This window comes from Eleutherodactylus coqui, chromosome 6 (assembly GCF_035609145.1).
Source record: "Eleutherodactylus coqui strain aEleCoq1 chromosome 6, aEleCoq1.hap1, whole genome shotgun sequence".
In the NCBI taxonomy this organism is placed as follows: domain Eukaryota; kingdom Metazoa; phylum Chordata; class Amphibia; order Anura; family Eleutherodactylidae; genus Eleutherodactylus; species Eleutherodactylus coqui.
In genome coordinates, this window is record NC_089842.1 from 190,750,793 (window position 1) to 190,774,123 (window position 23,331).

Sequence of the window (23,331 nt, forward strand, 5' to 3'; positions counted from 1 at the left end):
TGGCATGCGTGCCGGTGGCCACTCACCATGGTAGTGAATACCAGACAGGGTGCCACAGCTCCCCTGCCGGTATTCATTCAGCGGCGTTGATCCCAGGTGCACACTGTGACGTCAGTGTGCACCCAGGATCCCCCTCCTCTGACACCCCTTCTCCTTGGTTCCACGAGAGCAGAGGGTAGGAGGCATCTGGACACACACACTGACGTCACAGTGTGCATCTGAGATCAGTGCCAGCAGCAGCAGCACTGAGCAGAGGAGCAGCGGCACTTCGATGAGGAGGAGGGGGGAAAGTATATGAATCCCAAGGGGGTGCTATTACTACTAGGGGTGATATAGGGAGTACTATTAGTAATAGTCCCCTATATCAGCCCCAGTAGTAATAGAATTCCAACAGGGGCCGCTGTGGGGGTCACTATTAATACTAGGGCTACTGTGGGGTCACTACTACTGCTGGGGCCACTGTGGGGGACACTATTACTTCTGATACCACTGTGTGGGGTTCACTATTACTGCTGAGACCACTATGGGGGTCACTATTACTGCAGAGACTACTGTGGGGGTCACTATTACTGCAGAGACTACTGTGGGGGTCACTATTACTGCAGAGACCACTCTGGGGGTCTCTATTACTGCGGAGACCACTGTAGGGGTTACTATTACTGCAGAGGTGGCTGTGGGGCCACTATAACTACTGGGGCAGCTGTGGGGGTTGCTATTACTACTGGGGCCACTGAGGAGGTCGCTATTACTACTGAGGGGGTCACTATTACAGCTAAGGCCACTGTGGTGGGTCACTATTACTACTGAGGCCACTTTGGGGACACTATTACTACTGAAGCCAATATGGGGGTCACTATTACTGCTGAGGCCACTGTGGGGTCACTATTACTGCTGAGGCCACTGTGGGGGTCACTATTACTGCTGAGGCCACTGTGGGGGTCACCATTACTGCTGAGGCCACTGTGGGGGTCACCATTACTGCTGAGGCCGCTGTGGGGGTCACCATTACTGCTAAGGCTGCTGTGGGGGTCACCATTACTGCTGAGGCCACTGTGGGGGTCACCATTACTGCTGAGGCCACTGTGGGGGTCACTATTACTGCTGAGACCACTTTGGGGGTCACTATTACTGCTGAGACTAATGTGGGGGTCACTATTACTGCAGAGACCATTGTGGGGGTCACTATTACTGCAGAGACCACTGTGCGGGTCACTATTACTGCAGATATCAATGTGGGGCTCATTATTACTGCGGAGACCACTGTAGGGGTTACTATTACTGCGGAGACCACTGTAAGGGTCGCTATTACTGCAGAGGTGGCTGTGGGGGCCACTATAACTACTGGGGCAGCTGTGGGGCTCACAATTACTACTGGGGCCACTGTGGAGGTCACTATTACTACTGAGGGGGTCAATATTACAGCTAAGGCTGCTGTGGTGGGTCACTATTACTACTGAGGCCACTTTGGGGACACTATTACTGCAGAGACCACTGTGGGGGTCACTATTACTGCTGAGACCACTGTGGGGGTCACTATTACTGCTGAAACCACTGTGGGGGTCACTATTACTGCAGAAACCACTGTGGGGGTCACTATTACTGCAGAAACCACTGTATGGGTTACTATTACTGCAGAGGTGGCTGTGGGGGCCACTATAACTACTGGGGCAGCTGTGGGGGTTGCTACTACTACTGGGGCCACTGAGGAGGTCACTATTACTACTGAGGCCACTGTGGGGGTCACTATTACTACTGAGGCCACTGTGGGGGTCACTATTACTGCTGAGGCCACTGTGGGGGTCACTATTACTGCTGAGGCCACTGTGGGGGTCACTATTACTGGTGAGACCACAATGGGGGTCACTATTACTGCAAAGACCACTGTGATGGTCACTATTACTGCTGAGGCCACTGTGGGGGTCACTATTACTGCTGAGGCCCCTGTGGAGGTCGCTATTCCTGCTGAGACCACTGTGGGGGTCGTTATTACTGCTGAGGCCACTGTGGGGTCACTATTACTGCTGAGGCCACTGTGGGGGTGACTATTACTACTGAGGCCACTGTGGGGGTCACTATTACTGCTGAGGCCACTGTGGGGGTCACTATTACTGGTGAGACCACAATGGGGGTCACTATTACTGCAGAGACCACTGTGATGGTCACTATTACTGCTGAGGCCACTGTGGGGGTCACTATTACTGCTGAGGCCCCTGTGGGGGTCGCTATTCCTGCTGAGACCACTGTGGGGGTCGTTATTACTGCTGAGACCACTGTGGGGTTCACTATTACTGCAGAGACCCCTGTGGGGGTCACTATTACTGCAGATATCAATGTGGGGTTCATTATTACTGCGGAGACCACTGTAGGGGTTACTATTACTGCGGAGACCACTGTAAGGGTTACTATTACTGCAGAGGTGGCTGTGGGGGCTGCTATAACTACTTAGGGAAGCTGTGGGGGTCGCTATTACTACTGGGGCCACTGTGGAGGTCACTATTACTACTGAGGGGGTCACTATTACAGCTAAGGCCGCTGTGGTGGGTCACTATTACTACTTAGGCCACTTTGGGGACATTATTACTACTGAAGCCAATATGGGGGTCACTATTATTACTGAGGCCACTGTGGGGTCACTATTACTGCAGAGGCCACTGTGGGGGTCACTATTACTACTGAGGCCACTGTGCGGGTGACTATTACTGCTGAGGCCAATGTGGGGGTCACCATTACTGCTGAGGCCAATGTGGTGGTCACTATTACTGCTGACACCACTGTGGGGTTACTGTTACAGCCGGGGTATGTTTACACATGGCGGAAATGCTGCAGAATGTCCTCAGCAGAAATTTCTGTGGCAAATTCCGCTGCATTTCCGCAGTCAAAATATGCACCCTGTCTATTTTGAAACAGCTTTGTCCATTTTATAATAATGGGGGGTAAAATCATATGTTATGATAAGCCCCACCCCCTGATGTGTTGGCACTTTGTGATAAATAAGTGGGTTTTGGGTTGTAGTTTGGGCACTCTCTAAAAGGTTCGCCATCACTGGTATATAGGCACTGATCAGTGCCCACTTAGAAAAATAGCTGCTGACCAGAACCTGGGCTGGATAAAGCTATATCATTATTTACTCAAGGACTTTCAAATGGTCAGCACCAACATTTCTTATTAAAAACCCATTTTTTTGCATGAAGGGAGATATACCTTTTAATCTGAAAGGGCACACAGTGACCATCTACCCAAAGGTCAGCCCCTATATAATCAAGCTAATTTACCTGGTTAGTCTGGGAAATGCTGCGCATCTTTTCGTTTTCTCTGTGAAGTGCTAAAGCCTCTCCTTCTTTAGTTCTTTCTACGCTCCAGCCCATTGCCAACATAGTTTTTACAGATTCTCTTACTGGCCAGCGATACATTTCTTTCTCCTATAAGAGGACAAAATAATTTAATTGCAATTACGGTAATAATATTCAACTCAAACTCTAAAGTCCTCAGGTGGTAAAACATTAGAGAGGAATGACAAATGAAATAGAAGTAGCTTCAGTTTGTATCTATTTCCAGTATACAATTAAGATAACATACTGTATACAGTATAAAGCTGTCTGTTCAGGGAGCAGGAAAGGGGAATCCAAGCGGCCATGGATTTCATCCAGAGACGGAACCAAAAAGTGTCAGACGGGCCCCATTGACTAAAATAGGGTCTGCCCACTTTCCGTTTTTTGCCCGCATGCAGTGCTTTCTCTTCCAGTATTTTGAGCGAGATCTGTGGCAGGACCTCCAACCAGACTTTCCGATTCAAATGTGAAACAGGCCTTAGTTATACAAAAAAATATGATTTTCCGTAAATAGTGAATACTTAAAGGGGTTGTCCCGCGGCAGCAAGTGGGTCTATACACTTCTGTATGGCCATATTAATGCACTTTGTAATATACATTGTGCATTAATTATGAGCCATACAGAAGTTATAAAAAGTTTTATACTTACCTGCTCCGTTGCTGGCGTCCTCGTCTCCATGGTGCCGACTAATTTTCGCCCTCCGATGGCCAAATTAGCCGCGCTTGCGCAGTCCTGGTCTTCTGCTCTCTTCAATGGAGCCGCTCGTGCAGAATGCAGGCTCCGTGTAGCTCCGCCCCGTCACGTGCCGATTCCAGCCAATCAGGAGGCTGGAATCGGCAATGGACCGCACAGAAGAGCTGCGGTCCACGGAGGAAGAGGATTCCGGCGGCCATCTTCACAGGTAAGTATAGAAGTCACCGGAGCGCGGGGATTAAGGTAAGCGCTCCGGTAAGCTTTCTGTACGTCCCTGCATTGGGGTTGTCTCGCGCCGAACGGGGGGGGGGTTGAAAAAAAAAAAACCCGTTTCGGCGCGGGACAACCCCTTTAATGTAGTATTTACAGTTGGAGGAGCGAATATGCTTCCTGTACAGGGGTCCTGAATGAAAAGTAACCCACTAACACTCTTATCTTAAAGGGATTCTGTCATCAGGTTTATGATTCCCAAACCACAGGGATGTCTGGTACTCAGTGGGTGTTGCAGAGCATATCAGAATGATGACACTTTGAAGTTTGCTTCAGAGCTGAGCTCTGAGTCATGGGTATGAGCCACACCGGCCTCTATCTGACAGCTCTCTTCATATACTATGTAACATACTTACAGTATTTCAGAATAAAACACCCATGGGAGCAACAGGCATCTCTGTCCCAGGTTCATGCTGCCCGTGGTTCGGGGAGAATAAACTTGATGAAAGAATCCCTTTAAGTCTATAAGTGAAATTGTGAAATAAGTACAATATGTTCTGCATGGACTTTGAATGCAGAAGGAGACCCATAGATCGCAGAGTTTGTGGGATAAGTAGAGTTTTGAATACAACAGGTTTTCAGACATGCATTTTTCACCCTATACTAGCCTTCTCTTAGGTAAGGGGAAATTGAGGTGAAATAAATCCAGCTCCTGGCACAAAAATACAGCATTGAATTTTGCCTACAGTATGGTACATAATATGGCTCCATATTGTATACCATATTACGAGCTGAACAGCACATAGGCATGTGCATAAAGCCCAATATGTATGCAAATTGACACTAGAATAAAATTATAATTGGCCATGTTGGATTAGGTATAAGGGTCCTTTTAGACAAGCCGATTCTTGAGTGAAGGGACAAATTATGTCAATGCTAGCTCGCTTGCTCTCGTGCAGCCTGAATAGATAGGAAGACACATTGTTGGCTCGTTTAACCGCTTAGTGACCAGGCTTTTTTGCTTTTTTCCATTTTTGTTTTTTCCTACTCCCTTTTAAAAAATCGTAGCTCCTTTATTTATCCATCGACGTCGCTGTATGAGGGCTTGTTTTTTGCGGGACGAGTTGTATTTTTCAATGGCACTATTTATTGTACCATATAATGTACTGAAAAACTTTTTAAAAATTCTTAGCGGAGAGAAATGGAAAAAAAAACGACATTCCACCATCTTTCGGTGCGTCCTGTTTCTACGACGCACAAACTGCAGCAAAAACGACCTGATATTTTTATTCTATGGGTCAGTACGATTACTACGATACCAAACTTATATAGTATTGTTTTTGCTGTAGAACTTGTATTTTTTTTAAAGATATTAAATTTTTTTCAATTATTTTCTGCGGTCATTTTGTGCGCGCGATAACTTTTTTATTTTTTCGTCGACGTAGTTGAGCAAGAGCTCATTTTTTGAGGGATGTTCTGTAGTTTCCGATAGTAGCAATTTGGAATACATACAACTTTTTGATCGCTTTTTATTGCGTTTTTTTCTGGGAGACAGGGTAACTAAAAAAATGCATTTCTGGCGGTTTTTTTTTTTTCGGACGACGTTCACCGTGCAGAAAAAATAATGCACTACTTTGATAGATCGGACTTTTACGGACATGGCGATATCAAATACATATTTTTATTTTATGATTTAGATTTTTTAATAATAGATATGGCAAAAGGGGGGTGATTTAAACTTTTATAACTTTTTTTTTTTTTTACAATTTAAAAAACTTTATTGATCTTTTTTTACTTTACTTTGAAGTCCCCCTGGCGGACTTTAACATGCGATGCTTTGATCGCTTCTGCAGTATGACGTAATGCTATAGCATTACGTCATACTGCTTTTTTACAGGCAGTGTTTCAAGCCACCCTGTGTGGATGGCTTGATAGGCAGTCTGCTAAGGCAGCCCTGGGGCCATTCATTAGGCCCCCGGCTGCCATGACACCTGCACGGATCCCCCGATCTCACCGCGGGGGGGCCGTGCGGGACCCCCAAACAGCGTTCGGGGGATTTAAATGCCGCTGTCAGAATTGACAGCGGCATTTAAAGGGTTAATAGCCGCGCTCGGCCGAACGGCTGACGCCCGCGCTGTATGGAGGGAGATAGTGGCGCTACCTCCCTCCATACACGTCCTGCAGCTGCAGGACATAAAAACACTATGGCCCGGTCGTTAAGGGGTTAAAGGAGCACTGTTCAGTTTTCACATTCGCTGTATAGTTAAATGTGAAAGACTGAATGAATGCTGTTTAAATGGACCGATAAGTGAACGAGCCAACCATGGTTTTTATGCCAGTATAAAATGAACGATGAGTGAACAGCGAACGATTTTCAATAGTCGTTCAGTCATTAGCTTGTGTTTAGACTGAACAATTATCGTTCATGTTTGTTCATCTGAACACTTTTTGGAATAATATCTATCCATGTAAAAGCAGTTTTAGGATTGTACAGCATTGATGGCGTTTTCCAGCCATATGCCAGAAACAACATGCCTGTTAATTGTGAGATCAGATGGGACAACTGTTGGCTGAACAACCATTGCCTGACCGCCGTCTAATGCCTAATGTCAGTTTAATGTCAGGTAAAGCAGTCTGTGGTTCTTTTTGATCTTTCATTTAGTGTGGTTTCTTAAGAGGAGCAGATTAAGACTGGATTCCAATGTAGAGGAAGGGGGGACATTTGGCATTGCAATTCAGCTTTGTTCTAGTCAATGAGAAATTCAACATCACACACAATCTGCAGACAAGAATAACGCTGTACCTAGAAGAAAGCAGCCATGTTTTTATAATATCATATGACCCTTTTAAAAACTGTAGAGTATGTATATCTTACTATATTTACAAGAAATGGTTGCAAAAATGTCTGGGAAAGCCTCGAAAGTTACTCAAGATGAAAATGGTGAAAGAAGTACAGTATATAATTTAATAACTGAACCTAATTTACGTGGTTTCACATTCCATATTCAATGGTACAACCTGTGCTGAAGTTACATCGCTCTTCCCAGTAATGTTTCCCTGGTTCCAATGTCTAAAAAATGTTTGCCAATTATAGCATAACTTTGTTGCGATGATTTAGTAAGGAGCGGACGGTCTTTTCTTAGATTTAAAAAAAGCAAGACTGAGTATAGAGATGAGCGAGCACCAAAATGCTCGGGTGCTCGTTACTCAAGACGAACTTTTCGCAATGCTCGAGGGTTCGTTTCGAGTAACGAACCCCATTGAAGTCAATGAGCGACCCGAGCATTTTTGTATATCGCCGATGCTCGCTAAGGTTTACATTTGTGAAAATCTGCAAAACCCAAGAAAGTGCTGGAAAAGACACAGAAATGGATAGGGCAGGCGAGGGGCTACATGTTGGGCTGCATTTCAGGTTCCCAGGTCCCACTATTAAGCCACAATAGCGGCAAGAGTGGGCCCCCCCCTCCCAACAATTTTTACTTCTGAAAAACCCTCATTAGCAAGGCATACCTTAGCTAAGCACCACACTACCTCCAACAAAGCACAATCACTGCCTGCATGACACTCCACTGCCACTTCTCCTGGGTTACATGCTGCCCAACCCGCCCCCCCCCCCCCCCCGCACGACCCAGTGTCCACAGCGCACACCAAAGTGTCCCTGCGCAGCCTTCAGTTGCCCTCATGCCACATGCTGGCCTCATAGCCACACCACCCTCATGTCTATTTATAAGTGCGTCTGCCATGAGGAGGAACCGCAGGCACACACTGCAGAGGGTTGGCAGGGCCAGGCAGCGACCCTCTTTAAAAGGGGTGGGGCGATAGCCCACAATGCCGTACAGAAGCAATGAGAACTCCAATCCTGTGCCACCTCCATCAGGAGCTGCACACGTGGGCATAGCAATGGGGAACCCATGTGCCACACACTATTCATTCTGTCAAGGGGTCTGCATGCCCCAGTCAGACCGGGGTTTTTTATAAATAGTCACAGGCAGGTACAACTCCGCAATGGGAATTCCGTGTGCACCCACAGCATGGGTGGCTCCCTGGAACCCACCGGCTGTACATAAATATATCCCATTGCAGTGCCCTGGACAGCAGAGTTAATGTCAGATTAAATGCAGGTGGGCTTCGGCCCACACTGCATGCCCCAGTCAGACTGGGGTTCTTTATAAGTAGACACATGCAGTTACAACTCCGTGTGGACCGACAGCATGGGTGGGTCCCAGGAAGCCACCGGCGGTACATAAATATATCCCATTGCATTGCCCATCACAGCTGAGGTAATGTCCGATTAAATGCAGGTGGTCTTCGGCCCACACTGCATGCCCCAGTCTGAGCGGAGTTTTTAATACATAGACACTGGCAGGTACAAATCCCTAGTGTGAAGTCCCTGTGGACCCACAGCATGGGTGGCTCCCTGGAACCCATCGGCAGTACATAAGCGTATCCCATTGCAGTGCCCTGCTCAGCAGAGCTAACGTCACATACAATACAGGTGTGCTTCGGACCACAGTGCATGCCCCAGTCAAAGTGGTAATATGTACTTTAACAGTAACCGCGTTAGTGGGAATGTGGTGGCGACTGCGGACCTAGTAGCGTGGTTTTATTTAGTTGGTTTTTGGAATGTGGCCAGGATTAAGTGGGCCGTGGCGGGGGGATGGTGGGTGGGCTCTCTTGTTGTGTCGGTAAAGGTGAAATTCTTGGACTGCCACCAGCCGGACCAATGCAAAGGTATTTGGCAAGAATGTTTTCATTGTTGGAGGAGGAGGGGGATTTTTTTGAGGCACTACGTGTCCGTGGTTATATGCACCTTACCAGTAACCGCATTGGTGGGAAATGGCCTCGCCACCATCATGTCTTTGGGAAGCCTCCGTTTCTACACCCCAGTGACATAGCATTAGCAGCGGTCTAGGCAGAGCCCAGAATTAGTAACATTTCAGCGGTAGCATTAGGGACAGGCCCCAGTAACATATCACTAGCAGCATTATAGGGGGAGCACAGTATTAGTTCCATTTCAGTAGTAGTAGCAGTCCAGACAGGCCCCAGTAACAATTCTGAAGCAGCAGTATAGGGGGAGCACAGTCTTAGTTCCATTTCAGTAGTAGTAGCAGTCCAGACAGGCCCCAGTAACAATTCCGAAGCAGCAGTATAGGGGGAGCACAGTCTTAGTTCCATTTCAGTAATAGTAGCAGTCAAGACAGGCCCCAGTAACAATTCCGAAGCAGCAGTATAGGGGGAGCACAGTATTAGTTCCATTTCAGTAGTAGTAGCAGTCAAGACAGGCCACAGTAACATTCCCGTTGCAGCAGTTTAGGGAGATAACAGTCTCCTTCACATTTCAGTAGTTGCAGTATAGACAAGGCCCCAGTTACATTTATGTAGCAAAAGTGTGGGCCAACCCCACACACCTTGCTGTAGCATGAGTGCAGGCGAAGCCCATAAAAATTACTAGGATTACACTGTAGGTGAGGGCCCAAAAAAATTGGTGTACCAACAGTACTAATGTACCTCAGAAAAATTGCCCATGCCCAACCTAGAGGGCAGGTGAAACCCATTAATCGCTTTGGTTAATGTGGCTTAATTTGTAACTAGGCCTGGAGGCAGCCCAGTTAAAATAAAAATTGGTTCAGGTGCAAGTTTCAATGCTTTAATGAGAATTGAAACGTATAAACATTGTTTACAAAAGTCATATGACCGAGCCTTGTGGGCCTAAGAAAAATTGCCCGTTCGGCGTGATTACGTGAGGTTTCAGGAGGAGGAGGATGAATATAATACACAGATTGATGAAGCTAAAAGGTCCCCGGTTTTTATGGTGATAGAGAACGATGCTTCCATCCGCGGGTGCAGCCTACGTATTGTTTAGGTACCGCTGCTGTCCGCTGGTGGAGAAGAGAAGTCTGGGGAAATAAAGGCTTTGTTCATCTTTATGAGTGTAAGCCTGTCGGCACTGTCAGTTGACAGGCAGGTATGCTTATCCATGATGATTCCCCCAGCCGCACTAAACACCCTCTCTGACAAGACGCTAGCCGCAGGACAAGCATGCACCTCCAGGGCATACAGCGCGAGTTCAGGCCACATGTCCAGCTTCGACACCCAGTAGTTGTAGGGAGCAGAGGCGTCATGGAGGACGGTCGTGCGATCGGCTACGTACTCCCTCACCATCCTTTTACAGTGCTCCTGCCGACTCAGCCTTAACTGGGGAGTGGTGACACAGTCTTGCTGGAGAGCCATAAAGCTGGCAAAGGCCTTGGAGAGTGTTCCCCTGCCTGCGCAGTACATGCTGCCTGATCTCGGCGCCTCCCCTGCTACCTGGCCCTCGGAATTGCATCTTCTGCCACTAGCGCTGTCGGATGGGAATTTTACCATCAGTTTGTCCGCCAGGGTCCTGTGGTATAGCATCACTCTCGAACCCCTTTCCTCTTCGGGTATGAGAGTGGAAAGGTTCTCCTTATACCGTGGGTCGAGCAGTGTGTACACCCAGTAATCCGTAGTGGCCAGAATGCGTGTAACGCGACGGTCACGAGAAAGGCATCCAAACATGAAGTCCACCATGTGTGCCAGGGTACCTGTACGCAACACATGGCTGTCCTCACTAGGAAGATCACTTTCAGGATCCTCCTCCTCCTCCTCAGGCCATACACGCTGAAAGGATGACAGGCAAGCAGCATGGGTACCCTCAGCAGTGGGCCAAGCTGTCTCTTCCCCCTCCTCCTCATGCTCCTCCCCCTCCTCCTCCTCCTCCTCAACGCGCTGAGATATAGACATGAGGGTGCTCTGACTAGCCAGCGACATACTGTCTTCCTCCGCCTCCGTTTCTGAGCACAAAGCATCTGCCTTTATGCTTTGCAGGGAACGTCTCAAGAGGCATAGCAGAGGAATGGTGACGCTAATAATTGCAGCATCGCGGCTCATTATCTGGGTAGACTCCTCAAAGTTTCCAAGGACCTGGCAGATGTCTGCCAACCAGGCCCACTCTTCTGTAAAGAATTGAGGAGGCTGACTCCCACTGCGCCGCCCATGTTGGAGTTGGTATTCCACTATAGCTCTACGCTGCTCATAGAGCCTGGCCAACATGTGGAGCGTAGAGTTCCACCGTGTGGGCACGTCGCACAGCAGTCGGTGCACTGGCAGATTAAACCGATGTTCCAGGGTCCGCAGGGTGGCAGCGTCCGTCTTGGACTTGCGGAAATGTGCGCTGACCCGGCACACCTTTCCGAGCAGGTCTGACAAGCGTGGGTAGCTTTTCAGAAAGCGCTGAACCACCAAATTAAAGACGTGGGCCAGGCATGGCATGTGTGTGAGGCTGCCAAGCTGCAGAGTCGCCACCAGGTTACGGCCGTTGTCACACACGACCATGCCCGGTTGGAGGCTCAGCGGCGAAAGCCAGCGGTCGGTCTGCTCTGTCAGACCCTGCAGCAGTTCGTGGGTCGTGTGCCTCTTCTCTCCTAAGCTGAGTTGTTTCAGCACGGCCTGCTGACGCTTGCCCACCGCTGTGCTGCCACGCCGTGCGACACCGACTGCTGGCGACGTGCTGCTGCTGACACATCTTGATTGCGAGACAGAGGTTGCGTAGGAGGAGGAGGAGGGTGGTTTAGTGGAGGAAGCATACACCGCCGCAGATACCACCACCGAGCTGGGGCCCGCAATTCTGGGGGTGGGTAGGACGTGAGCGGTCCCAGGCTCTGACTCGGTCCCAGCCTCCACTAAATTCACCCAATGTGCTGTCAAGGAGATATAGTGACCCTGCCCGCCTGTGCTTGCCCACGTGTCCGTTGTTAAGTGGACCTTGGCAGTAACCGCGTTGGTGAGGGCGCGTATAATATTGCGGGAGACGTGGTCGTGCAGGGCTGGGACGGCACATCGGGAAAAGTAGTGGCGACTGGGAACCGAGTAGTGCGGGGCCGCCGCCACCATCATGTTTTTGAAAGCCTCCGTTTCCACAACCCTATACGGCAGCATCTCCAGGCTGATTAATTTGGCTATGTGCACATTTAACGCTTGAGCGTGCGGATGCGTGGCAGCGTACTTGTGCTTGCGCTCAAACAATGCGCTATCGACGGCTGGACGCTGTGCTGAGAGACATTGCTGGATGGGGCCGAGGACAGCGGAGGTGAGGGTGTGGGTGCAGGCCGGGAGACGGTAGTGCCTGTGTCCTGAGAGGGGGGTTGGATCTCAGTGGCAGGTTGGGGCACTGGGGGAGAGTCAGTGGTGCAAACCGGAGGCGGTGAACGGCCTTCGTCCCACCTTGTGAGGTGCTTGGTCATCATATGCCTGCGCATGCTGGTGGTGGTGAGGCTGGTGGTGGTGGTGGCGGCTCCCCAGCTGATCTTGCCACGACAAACCTTGTGCACCACAGTTCGTCGGTCGTCTGCACTCTCAGTGAAAAACTGCCACACCTTTGAGCACCTCGGCCTCTGCAGGGTGGCATGGCGCGAGGGGGCACTTTGGGAAACAGTTGGTGGATTATTCGGTCTGGCCCTGCCTCTACCCCTGGCCACCGCACTGCCTCTTCCAACCTGCCCTACTGCTGCACTTGTCTCACCCTCTGAAGACCTGTCCTCAGTAGGCTTAGCAAACCAGGTGGGGTCAGTCACCTCATCGTCCAGCTGCTCTTCCTCCGAATCCTCTGTGCGCTCCTCCCTTGGACCTACTGCCCTTACTACTACCTCACTGATAGACAACTGTGTCTCATCGTCATCGTCCTCCTCACCCACCAAAAGCTCTTGAGACAGTTGCCGGAAGTCCCCAGCCTCATACCCCGGACCCCGGGAACTTTCCAAAGGTTGGGCATCGGTCACGATAAACTCCTCTGGTGGGAGAGGTACCATTGCTGCCCAATCTCGGCAGGGGCCCGAGAACAGTTCCTGTGAGTCTACCTGCTCCTCAGAATGTGTCATTTTCATGGAGTGAGGAAGGAGGAGCAGCAGCCAGAGGATTCAGAGTTGCAGCTGTGGACGGTGTAGAAGACTGGGTGGTCGATAGATTGCTGGATGCACTTTGTGCCATCCACGACAGGACCTGCTCACACTGCTCATTTTCTAATAAAGGTCTACCGCGTGGACCCATTAATTGTGAGATGAATCTGGGGACCCCTGAAACTTGCCTCACTCCTAATCCTGCAGCAGTCGGCTGCGATACACCTGGATCAGGAGCTCGGCCTGTGCCCACACCCTGACTTGGGCCTCCGCGTCGTCGCCCGCATCCACGTCCTCTAGGCCTACCCCTACCCCTCAGCATGGTGTATTACGAGTAGAGCAGAAACAGAACGCTGTAATTAAATGTGCCGCTTATTGGCCTGTGGTTGGAGGCTGACTTCGCTTACGGAACGCACAGCAGAGCCAGGAAACAATTTTGCGCACGCCTGTAGTGAGACGTAGGTGCGTAGGACTGAGCTAGTGGAATTCACAGTGCAGAAGCAGTCAAGTGGCCAAAGGGCAGTGGTAGGCCTTAAGTATTTTGCTTCAATTTGTTTAAATGGTGAGCTGAAACACCAGACAGATACTGTATGCAGCGTATATATTGTATACTGTTTCCCTCTGGCGCTATGACGGCGGTGATGTAACGGGCACAGCCGAGCCAGGAAACAATTTTGCGCAAGCCTGCTGTAACGCTTTGCTGCATATTAATTAGGACTACTACCCCCAGCAGACACGCAGTACACTGAAGACGGTCACAGGCAGCCCAAAGATAGTATTTTTCCCCAATTTTTTTGAAAAAGCCCACTGTCTATATAGACAGTATTTCTCTTTCACCTTTCCCACTGTCCCTGCCTCACCAGTACTGCCCCTATACTCTGTACAATGACTGCAGACTGAGGACGCAATAGTCTGCACGCCCGATATACAAAAAAATAAAAATTGTGCAACACTGCTAAAAGCAGCCTCAACAGTACTGAACACGGTCAGATGTGGCCCTAAGAAGGACCGTTGGGGTTCTTGAAGACTAAAATAACACCTAACACTCTCCCTATAGCAGCTACAGCAAGACAGCACTTTCCCTGATCTGTCACCATGCCTCTGTGGCGAGCCGCGGGCGGGGCAGATTTAAATACTCGGGTGTCATCTGATCTCCCCAGCCACTCACTGCAGGGGGGTGGTATAGGGCTGGAACGTCACAGGAGGAAGTTGTAATGCCTTCTATGTCTTTCTATTGGCCAGAAAAGCGGGCAAATGTCTCAGAGATGAAAGTGAAAGTAACTCGAACATCGCGTGGTGCTCGTCTCGAGTAACGAGCATCTCGAACACCCTAATACTCAAATGAGCATCAAGCTCGGACGAGTACGCTCGCTCATCTCTAACTGAGTACATTCTCACACTATTTTCTCATATTCGGCTAGACTAATTACTGTTCATCCCTGCCTAGGCGGATTGCTCTAACAGTCTGTTTATCTGGCTCCCATTCTGATCTACAGTACTTCTTAAATGGCCTTTACTTCAGACCTTTCCCTATTAATCTTGGAATTACCTGGAACAGTTCCCTCACTTCTGCAGCACTTGTCTATACAGCCCTACTCACACAGCATAAATGAGGGGGACATTAATTAGCTATAACTTGCTAGACCAGCAGTCAATCAAAGTAGACAAGGATTTGAAGAAAAATTCCTTTATCAGGCTGCCTTTACTAAGGCGAGGCATGTCTCTGGCAAGCTTATCTACCTGATTAATCCGTGTGATGTTTGTACATTTTCCACTCCCAGACATTTTTACCATTCACTTGTAAATCCTTTATTTTATTTAACAGTCTAGCTATGCTTAAGGTATCTGAAGCAATGTAGCAAAACTAATCAAAACTGGCAAAAGCTAGATTTGCATTCAATTCCCTTCAGCTGGCAGTTGACTCATTGCTACCTAAAAAAAAAAAACACTAATTTCGGGTAGCCCGTATTCCTTCTGCTAAGAATCTTCTCAATGCTAGGCAGATTCAGGAGGAAGGTGGAAATATATTCTTAAACCCAGCTAGACGTCTAATACTCACCTCTTTCACAAAGATTATTTATTTGTACTGGGTAACGATAAAAGTTTTTCTTAAAACTTTTAAACTGCGTTTGACAAAGTTCAGGACATTTAATATTCATAAACAAAGAGTAAAGTGATCTTTCCTTTGTGGGTATTTTACTTAAAACATAATGGATTGTTGAGTTGAACAAGTCAAGTTATATTAATTACAGCTCAGACTGGTGATATATAGTAACCGGTTATAGTTCTAATATATTGGGAAGGATATGGAGAAGGTTTAACGTATTAATGCACTGCTGTTCAATTGAGTCCCAATTTCCTTTGTTTTTCTGCCTCAGTTAGCACTTAGCTGTCTGTATGTAGGCGCCTCCAAGAAAGTTTTTTGAAAGACTTTATTTGTACAGATATAGCAAATGTTAACTTTACATACAAGGTATGTTTATCTTAAGCTATCGAAAAGCTATTAATAACTTAGGCTGGTCTCACACGACCGGATTTGAATAGCGCAATCCGCGATCGTCTCCCACGTGGACGAGCTGCAGTATTCCAAATCCAATAACAAAACTAGCACATTAGCATGTTCACTCACAGCGATTCTGCTTGCGGATATAAAATTGCAGCATGCTCTATTCCTGTGCGGATTCCGCATAGACGGCTTTCATTGAAGTCAATAGAAGCCGTCTGACCTGCGGCTATTCCGCAATTGATATTACGGATAGGTCACAGGTACCAGCGTCATCACCGAGCGACGGTGCGAGTTAAAAAAAGTGTTAAAAAAACAACCTGCACTGTGCATGTCTGACTGTGACCGTGCGGATCATCCTTAATACAGATTTAAACATCTCCGCGTGGATGCTGGCCGCAGTCGGATTCCGCTGCAGTCTCCCGCATGCGGAATCTGATCTGTCCATATGAGATCAGACTTAAAGGGGTTTTCCAAATTGTTACTTTTTTGTAAAACTAGTTCTCCACGCACTTACATAACAAATAAACATACACAGCTCTCACCACTCCCCACTGTGTCCGGAGCCCCTTATCCAGGTCTCCCCTCTGATGTCCCACTGGATGCCTGAGCTCTGTCATTGCGTGCAGCTCCTGGGAGCCTAAACTGGGCAGGACTGTAGCCTGAACACAAGCAAACAGCAGAGGACCAAGCAGCACCACAGGACACAGCAGGGAGTGGAGAGAGGTGAGTGCATACTTATTTATTATGTTAAGTGCATGGGGAACTGGTTTTGCAAAAAGCTACAACTAGAAAAAAACCTATAACATATTGACAGACATTGAAAAGATATTGAAAAGCAAAAACTGCAGCATGGGCAGTTATCTTAATTGATTCAGAGTCAAGTTAAACTTTGCTACATCTGTGATTGCCTCCAATCTAGCTTGATTAGTAGAGAAGGAACCACACTCCAGACTTGATCCATGAATTGCGTCAACATTTATTTACATCATCAAGTTTTCATCACATGCAGCAACCTTTTTATGGAAGTCCTTCTTCAGGCTCAGTCTATATAGTGCATGGTTGTCACTAGTAGTTTGGTGGAAATCCATGTTTCCAAAAACATTGCCACTTTTGACCCTAGGTTGAGTTTACTGTGGCAGTTTAGCCCCAGTTAAGCGAATCTATTTAAGCATGTCAAAGCGATTTTCTGTCCAAATCCTTTTGAGGAGATGGGGCGTGGCCTGCGACCAACATGGAGAGTCGCAAGTAAGCAGAGCTCCCCAGGGGGGACATCAAAATCCGTCTATAATCCTGGCCTGAACAGAACCAGAACAATCCAAACAATACTAAGGGGTTTCTAACCCCCAACGGACAAACCTGACCGCAGCTGGGACCGATTGTACCCTCCTGACACCTATAACGGAGCTCCGGACTGTGGCGGGAGTGGAACGGCGCCAAAGCCCTGCCGCTTTCCCGCGCTCTGCACACGGCCTAACCCGCCACCATATCTTGCCGCCCGGCCGCGCTGAGACCCCCGCGGGCTGCTCTCCCTCATCTGCCACCCTGCGGGAAGACTCCTTTGAAACCCGGGGCCGACTGCACCGCATCACCCCGCTGAAACCCCCTTTACGCTACCCTCGGGCCGCGGAGACCTACACCTGGTCGGGAGTCGGATGGGGGCAACCCCCCCTACTGGGACCGCAAATCCTACCTCTGAAGAGAGGGACACCTCCGCCTCCCCTACATCCGAAGCCTGGGTGGAAGCTGAGTGTCATCTGCCGGCTCCGACCGCCCCGACACCGCCCGCCTGCGACTTCCTGGCGGCCGCTCCGATCTGAGGCCGACCTCACGAGCTGGGGCTGGCTGCCCATTCCCCGCCGGTGGGTGGCTGCTCCTGGCTGGACCCACAACGAAGCGGAGCGCTCCTCACCACCCTGGCTGGAGCCGCTTCGGGGTCGCCGGACGTCTGTCCCTCCTGAGGCTGCCGCAGAACATCTTCGGGCCGGCGCGCCAGCGGCGGGGCCCGATGGTGATCGCGGTCTGCGGGAGCCGCCGCATTACGGCCCCTGCCGCTACACAGCAACAGCACCCGGCGCCTTGCGGCGCGCCGTCCGCGGAACTACACGCCGATTCGACCTCTCCTCCAGCCTTCAGCGCGGGTTGCGGCTGACCTGGCCGCCCCCGGCGGCCCGCTCTCAGCAACTCATCTCCGGTCCACCCGACCATTACCGGACCGCGACACCCGGGATCCTACTCCTGAGAGGACTTCCTCCTTGGGTCCGGCCCTGCGGAGCCGGCAACAAACCGTAAGTCACTCGCGGGGGGCTGGGGGACAACACCCAGGACAGACCATATAGACCCCCCACAGCCACAGACTTTGGCTAGGCGACCAACGACAAAACCACCCTACCGCCTAAAATAACTGAGGGGCCGATTACTCTAACATTCTCCTGCGAGAGAGCTGGGTTGGATCGGACCGACAAAATAAAGAGACCCGCGGCGGACACCGGCCCACCTCGGACCCTAAACCATAGCGGCGGGGGCGACCTGCTGTGCCCCGCAGCCGACGTACCACCGCATCTGACAGGCGCAGCCCCCCGCCTCTTATATAGCGACCTAACCTAGACCAAAGACAGCCAGGCGCTACCACGGTCCAGGCGACCAAACAATTTCCTATCAACAACCCATAACAATATAAAGATACGAACCACAGACACCTATAAGAAAATACCGACACCATCTATACTACAACGACAACCTCTATAACCCGCCGCGCCAATCCAATGAATTCTATCATGAGTACACGCGCTAAAGGCGGCGCTGCCGCTGAAAAGTTAAAGGCAACGCGACCCACACAAACGAAACAACCTGAAAACGAAATAGGGCAAAACCCAGAACCCACCATGCGTCAACTTCTAGATGCGATCAACACTTGCAAATCCTCTCTCACCAACAAAATAGAGGAGATCAAATCCGACGTCTCTCTGCTAAGACAAGACTTACATAATATGCGTGACAGAATGCGGGAGATGGAGAACCGTGTCTCTAATGCAGAAGACTCACTGCGCCCACTAACCACGGCGGTCAAAAAGGCAACAAGAGCAATAGAATTCTGCCAATCCAAAACAGATGACTTAGAAAATCGCTCACGCCGTAACAACCTGCGTATAATAGGCCTACCCAAAAAGTCAGAGGGCTCTCACCCGGAAACATTTGCTGAGAATTGGCTGAAAACACTACTGGGGGACAACACCTTCTCCACCCATTTTACAGCAGAAAGAGCCCATCGAGTCCCTACAAAACCACCACAACCGGGAGCCCCCCCACGACCCTTTCTAGTAAGGATCCTAAACTGCAGAGACCGAGATGCCGCACTGCGCCAGTACAACAACACAGCAGTCTCCATATTTCCCGACTTCTCTGCCGAACTACAAAAACAGAGAGCCACCTTCACAGAAGTGAAGCGGAAATTCAAAGAAAGACAAATCCCCTACTCAATGGCATACCCAGCTCGCCTGCGAATAATAGCTCAGGGGAAAACGGTCTTTCTCCAATCCCCTGCGGAAGCCCTGGAGTGGCTGGATATGCATCCTGTAACACCAAGAGAATGAACGACCTCATCACACTTAGCAACAGGACTTTAAATGTTGATGCAACCCGAATTCCCGGCGCCCTCTCGAGGCACAGGCGACGTGCAACACAGTCGTGATACCTCTAAGTTACTTCTGGAACCCAGCGGTCAGCCTTAAACTTCTAAAGGCCACCAAGAGACTCCCCCCCAACAGCATAACATCTGCTACTTCTAACTAGATTGTAGCTAAATTGTTTTTTCTTCTTTCTCTTCCCCCCCCCCCCTTTTTTGGAAATTTCTTTTGATTTTCTAAATCCCCCCCCCCCCCCCTTTTACTTTTTTTTTTTTTTTTTTTTACTCTTGTTCTTTGACACCCGCGGCGTAATTTTAGCGAGATGTCAAGGATTGATGGTTCAAATTGTTATATTCTGTTCTGCACTAATGTTTGTTACAGGCAGGCGCTAACACAATCCCTCCCTTCATACCCACCAATGCCCTACCTCCTCCCCCACCCAAAGGGCACAGACATGATAGTTAAATCTTACACCCACGTAAACAATGACATCCCTAAAATGCCTTAGCTGGAATGTTCGGGGACTCGGCACAGCACTTAAGCGAAGAACGGTATTCTCATACATTAAACAAATAAACCCACATATCGTCAGTTTACAAAAGACCCATCTCATTAGGGATAGGGCAGACACCCTTTCAAAACCATGGATCCAGTGGACCGCCCACTCCTTCCACACCTCCTCCTCCAGGGGCGTCTCGGTACTAATCCACAAGTCGCTACGCTGGAACCCAATTGTCACCCGCAGAGACCCCGAAGGAAGATTCATATTTGTATACGACGAAATAGACTCCAAACCATATGTCATCCTATCCATCTACAACCCACCCCACAACAATCTTCACCTTCTGCAGACTGCCATAGCGTTTGCACATCATTACCCGCTGGCAGGAGTAATTTGCCTAGGTGACTTCAACATGGTAATGGACCCCACCAAAGATAAATTCCATGCACCCCTTAACCCCACCTCCACTTCAAATTCCCCTCTGAGACAACTAGTCGAAAGCGTCGGATGGGTTGACCTCTGGCGACTCCATCACCCCGAAACACGAGAATACACCTGCCACTCACCGGGTCACAACGCGCTGACAAGAATCGATTACATATTCAGTTCCATAGAACTGGCAGTATATCTCTCAAACATAACACACTGCCCGAGAGGCATCTCTGACCACAGCCCCATATTGCTAACCTTAAAATTCCCTCAACTCAGTATAAGGCCCACTTGGAAACTACACCCATTCTGGCTTAAGCTCATGGGATCGGATGACCAGACACCCTTCCATATTTCGTTATTCCTGGACGCCCACAGCAACAACACCCATCCCGCCTTGAAGTGGGACACGCTTAAGGCCTACATCAGAGGATTCCTCAAATCGGCCATCTCATATATTAAAAAATCAACATCGCAGGCCGATAAAGAGATAGAAAATCAGACCCTAGAAGCCGAAAAAACATATATATCCTCCCCCACAGAAGCCAATAAAACAGCCTGGCTCAGTTTATCCCGACTCTATAAACACCAAATACATGCTAAAGCCAAACGCCAACTCTTTTTCGCCAAACAACACTACTTTGAGCTAGGAAACCAATCTAGTCACTTACTCGCCAATCTTATCAAACGTGAAAATCGAACAAACACGATCCTTAAGATCAAAAATCAACAGGGAACTGAATTCACCGATGCCCCGTCTATCACAAATTGCTTTAAAGAATTTTACGCCAACCTATACACCTCCTCCTCTCATAACACAGTGACAGACATCTTAGACTACCTAAAAGACCTAAACTTCCCAACCCTCTCTGAAGAGCAAGTTGACCTCCTAGAAGCCCCTATTACTTTGGAAGAGATTCAACTAACAATCCAAGACATGGCTCTCAATAAATCACCAGGACCTGATGGTCTCCCAATAGAGACATACCGAAAATATAACGAACAACTAGCCCCACAACTCCTTGAAGCACTAAACCAAGCACAATTAGACAAAATACTTCCATCTTCATTCTATAAAGCCTCCATAGTAGTGATCCTGAAGCCCGGGAAGGACCCTACAGACTGTGGCTCTTACCGGCCTATATCGTTGGTAAATACAGACTACAAGATCCTAACCAAAATCCTAGCCACAAGACTAAATCAAGTGATCCTTTCCATCATACACCCCGACCAGACGGGCTTTATGCCAGGAAAATCCACGACCATAAATATCCGTAGGGTCCAAACAGCTATACAACTAGGCAAGCAATATAACATGCCCTGGGCCCTGGTCTCACTAGATATGGCAAAAGCTTTTGACTCAGTGGAGTGGGCCTTTTTAGAAGCCTGTCTAACCCGCTTTGGATTTGGACCTAACTTCCAACAATGGGTCAAAATTATATACAAGTCCCCAAGTGCAAATGTAGTCGTTAATGGCATCATATCGACAGAATTCCATTTGGCAAGAGGCACCCGACAGGGATGCCCTCTATCCCCGGCCTTATTCGCCATAGCCATCGAAGCACTGGCGATTCGAATAAGAAACACCCCCAGCGTGACTGGCATTAAATGGGCAGACCTCGAAAGCAAACTGGGTCTATACGCAGACGATACAATCCTATTCTTATCGAACCCTTCAAACTCCTTTACCCAAGCTATGGCGCACATAGATAAATTCTCCCACTTCTCCGGACTAAATGTCAATTGGTCCAAATCAACAATCCTCTACACAGAAACTGGTCCAAAAAACGATCCCTGTGTTGCAAGATATGGACTAAAACCAGTCTCAACATTTAAATACCTAGGGATGCTCATGTCATATGACCACAACAATGCAATAGCAGATAACATAAACCCACTCCTAGACGACATAAAACAAAGACTGAAACGATGGGCTAAGCTACCACTTTCTGTGGCTGGGCGCATAAACCTCATTAAAATGGTCATCCAACCCAAATGTCTATACATACTACAGCACATGCCAGTGAGTGTCCCCAAACGCCTTTTCAAATCCCTAAACTCCCTAATTATAACATTTATCTGGAACTCCTCCCGTTCCAAACTGAACCTATCAACCTTACAAAGACCCAAAGAACAAGCCGGAATGGCCCTTTCGGATCTCCGGCTCTATTACCTGGCAGGGCAACTACGAAATATCAGAGCCTGGGTCTTAGACAAATAACTACCCATAGCGGACAAACTACTAGCTAAACAAGTAACAGGACATAATCTTCTGAATTTTTTAGAATTTCCGGAATGCACTAAACCCACTGAACTAACCCCGCTTCATAAATTGGCCCTCAGCGTATGGAAAGAGGCAAAGACATTGCAGAGATACCAAGATGTGATACCAGAACTTCCTCTTTGGAATAACCCCGGTCTTACCGCGCTACAGTCCGTTCCAGACCCAAAGTACTGGACAACCCAAGGAATACACACACTAAAAGACATATACCTAGACGGAACACTCCCCACATTCACGCAACTACGCGATAAGTTGCAGGCCCCGCACCTCCAACTATTCAGATTCTTCCAACTAAGACATGCCCTGAACTCCCAATTCCCCCCCACCACGACCCGCATATCCAAGCTCCCCACAATAGGTATGCTCAAATCCCAAGGACCCAAAGGCCTAATATCAGCCCTATATACACATCTCCTCTCAGCCAAAATAGACCTCGGCCCACCACCAGCATATGACAAATGGAGACTCGCCATCACATCCCTTACACCTGAAGAATGGCAGGACATATCTGAATCCCATCTATCAGTGTCACCGGCCGTAAATAACAAGCTAATCCAACTATACATTATACATCAAGCCTACCTTACTCCCACCCGTTTGCATAAAATGCGCAGCGCCACCTCAGACTCATGTCAAAGATGCCACCAGCCGAAGGCGGACTTCTGGCACCTAATCTGGGAGTGCCACTTCGTTAACGAGTTCTGGTCAAAAGTGACAGACCTCGTGAACTCACTTTTACAGCCCCCATTATCCATCAACCTAGACCCCAAGGTGGCGCTGTTTGGCTTGCTGGAGGAGGAGGTGTGGCCACACTACACTCGCGTTTTTCTTGAGAGAAC

At 48.8% G+C, this 23,331-nt stretch overlaps 1 protein-coding gene across 1 annotated transcript in view; it reads right to left on the reverse strand.

Moving 5' to 3' along the window:
* The window catches only part of RYR3 (ryanodine receptor 3), a 680,585-nt gene that overhangs the window by 303,233 nt on the left and 354,021 nt on the right, over positions 1–23,331 (reverse strand). The window contains exon 54 of the mRNA XM_066572425.1: positions 3,273–3,419. Coding sequence (XP_066428522.1) covers positions 3,273–3,419 — 147 coding nt within the window. The remainder of the gene's footprint in view (positions 1–3,272; positions 3,420–23,331) is intronic.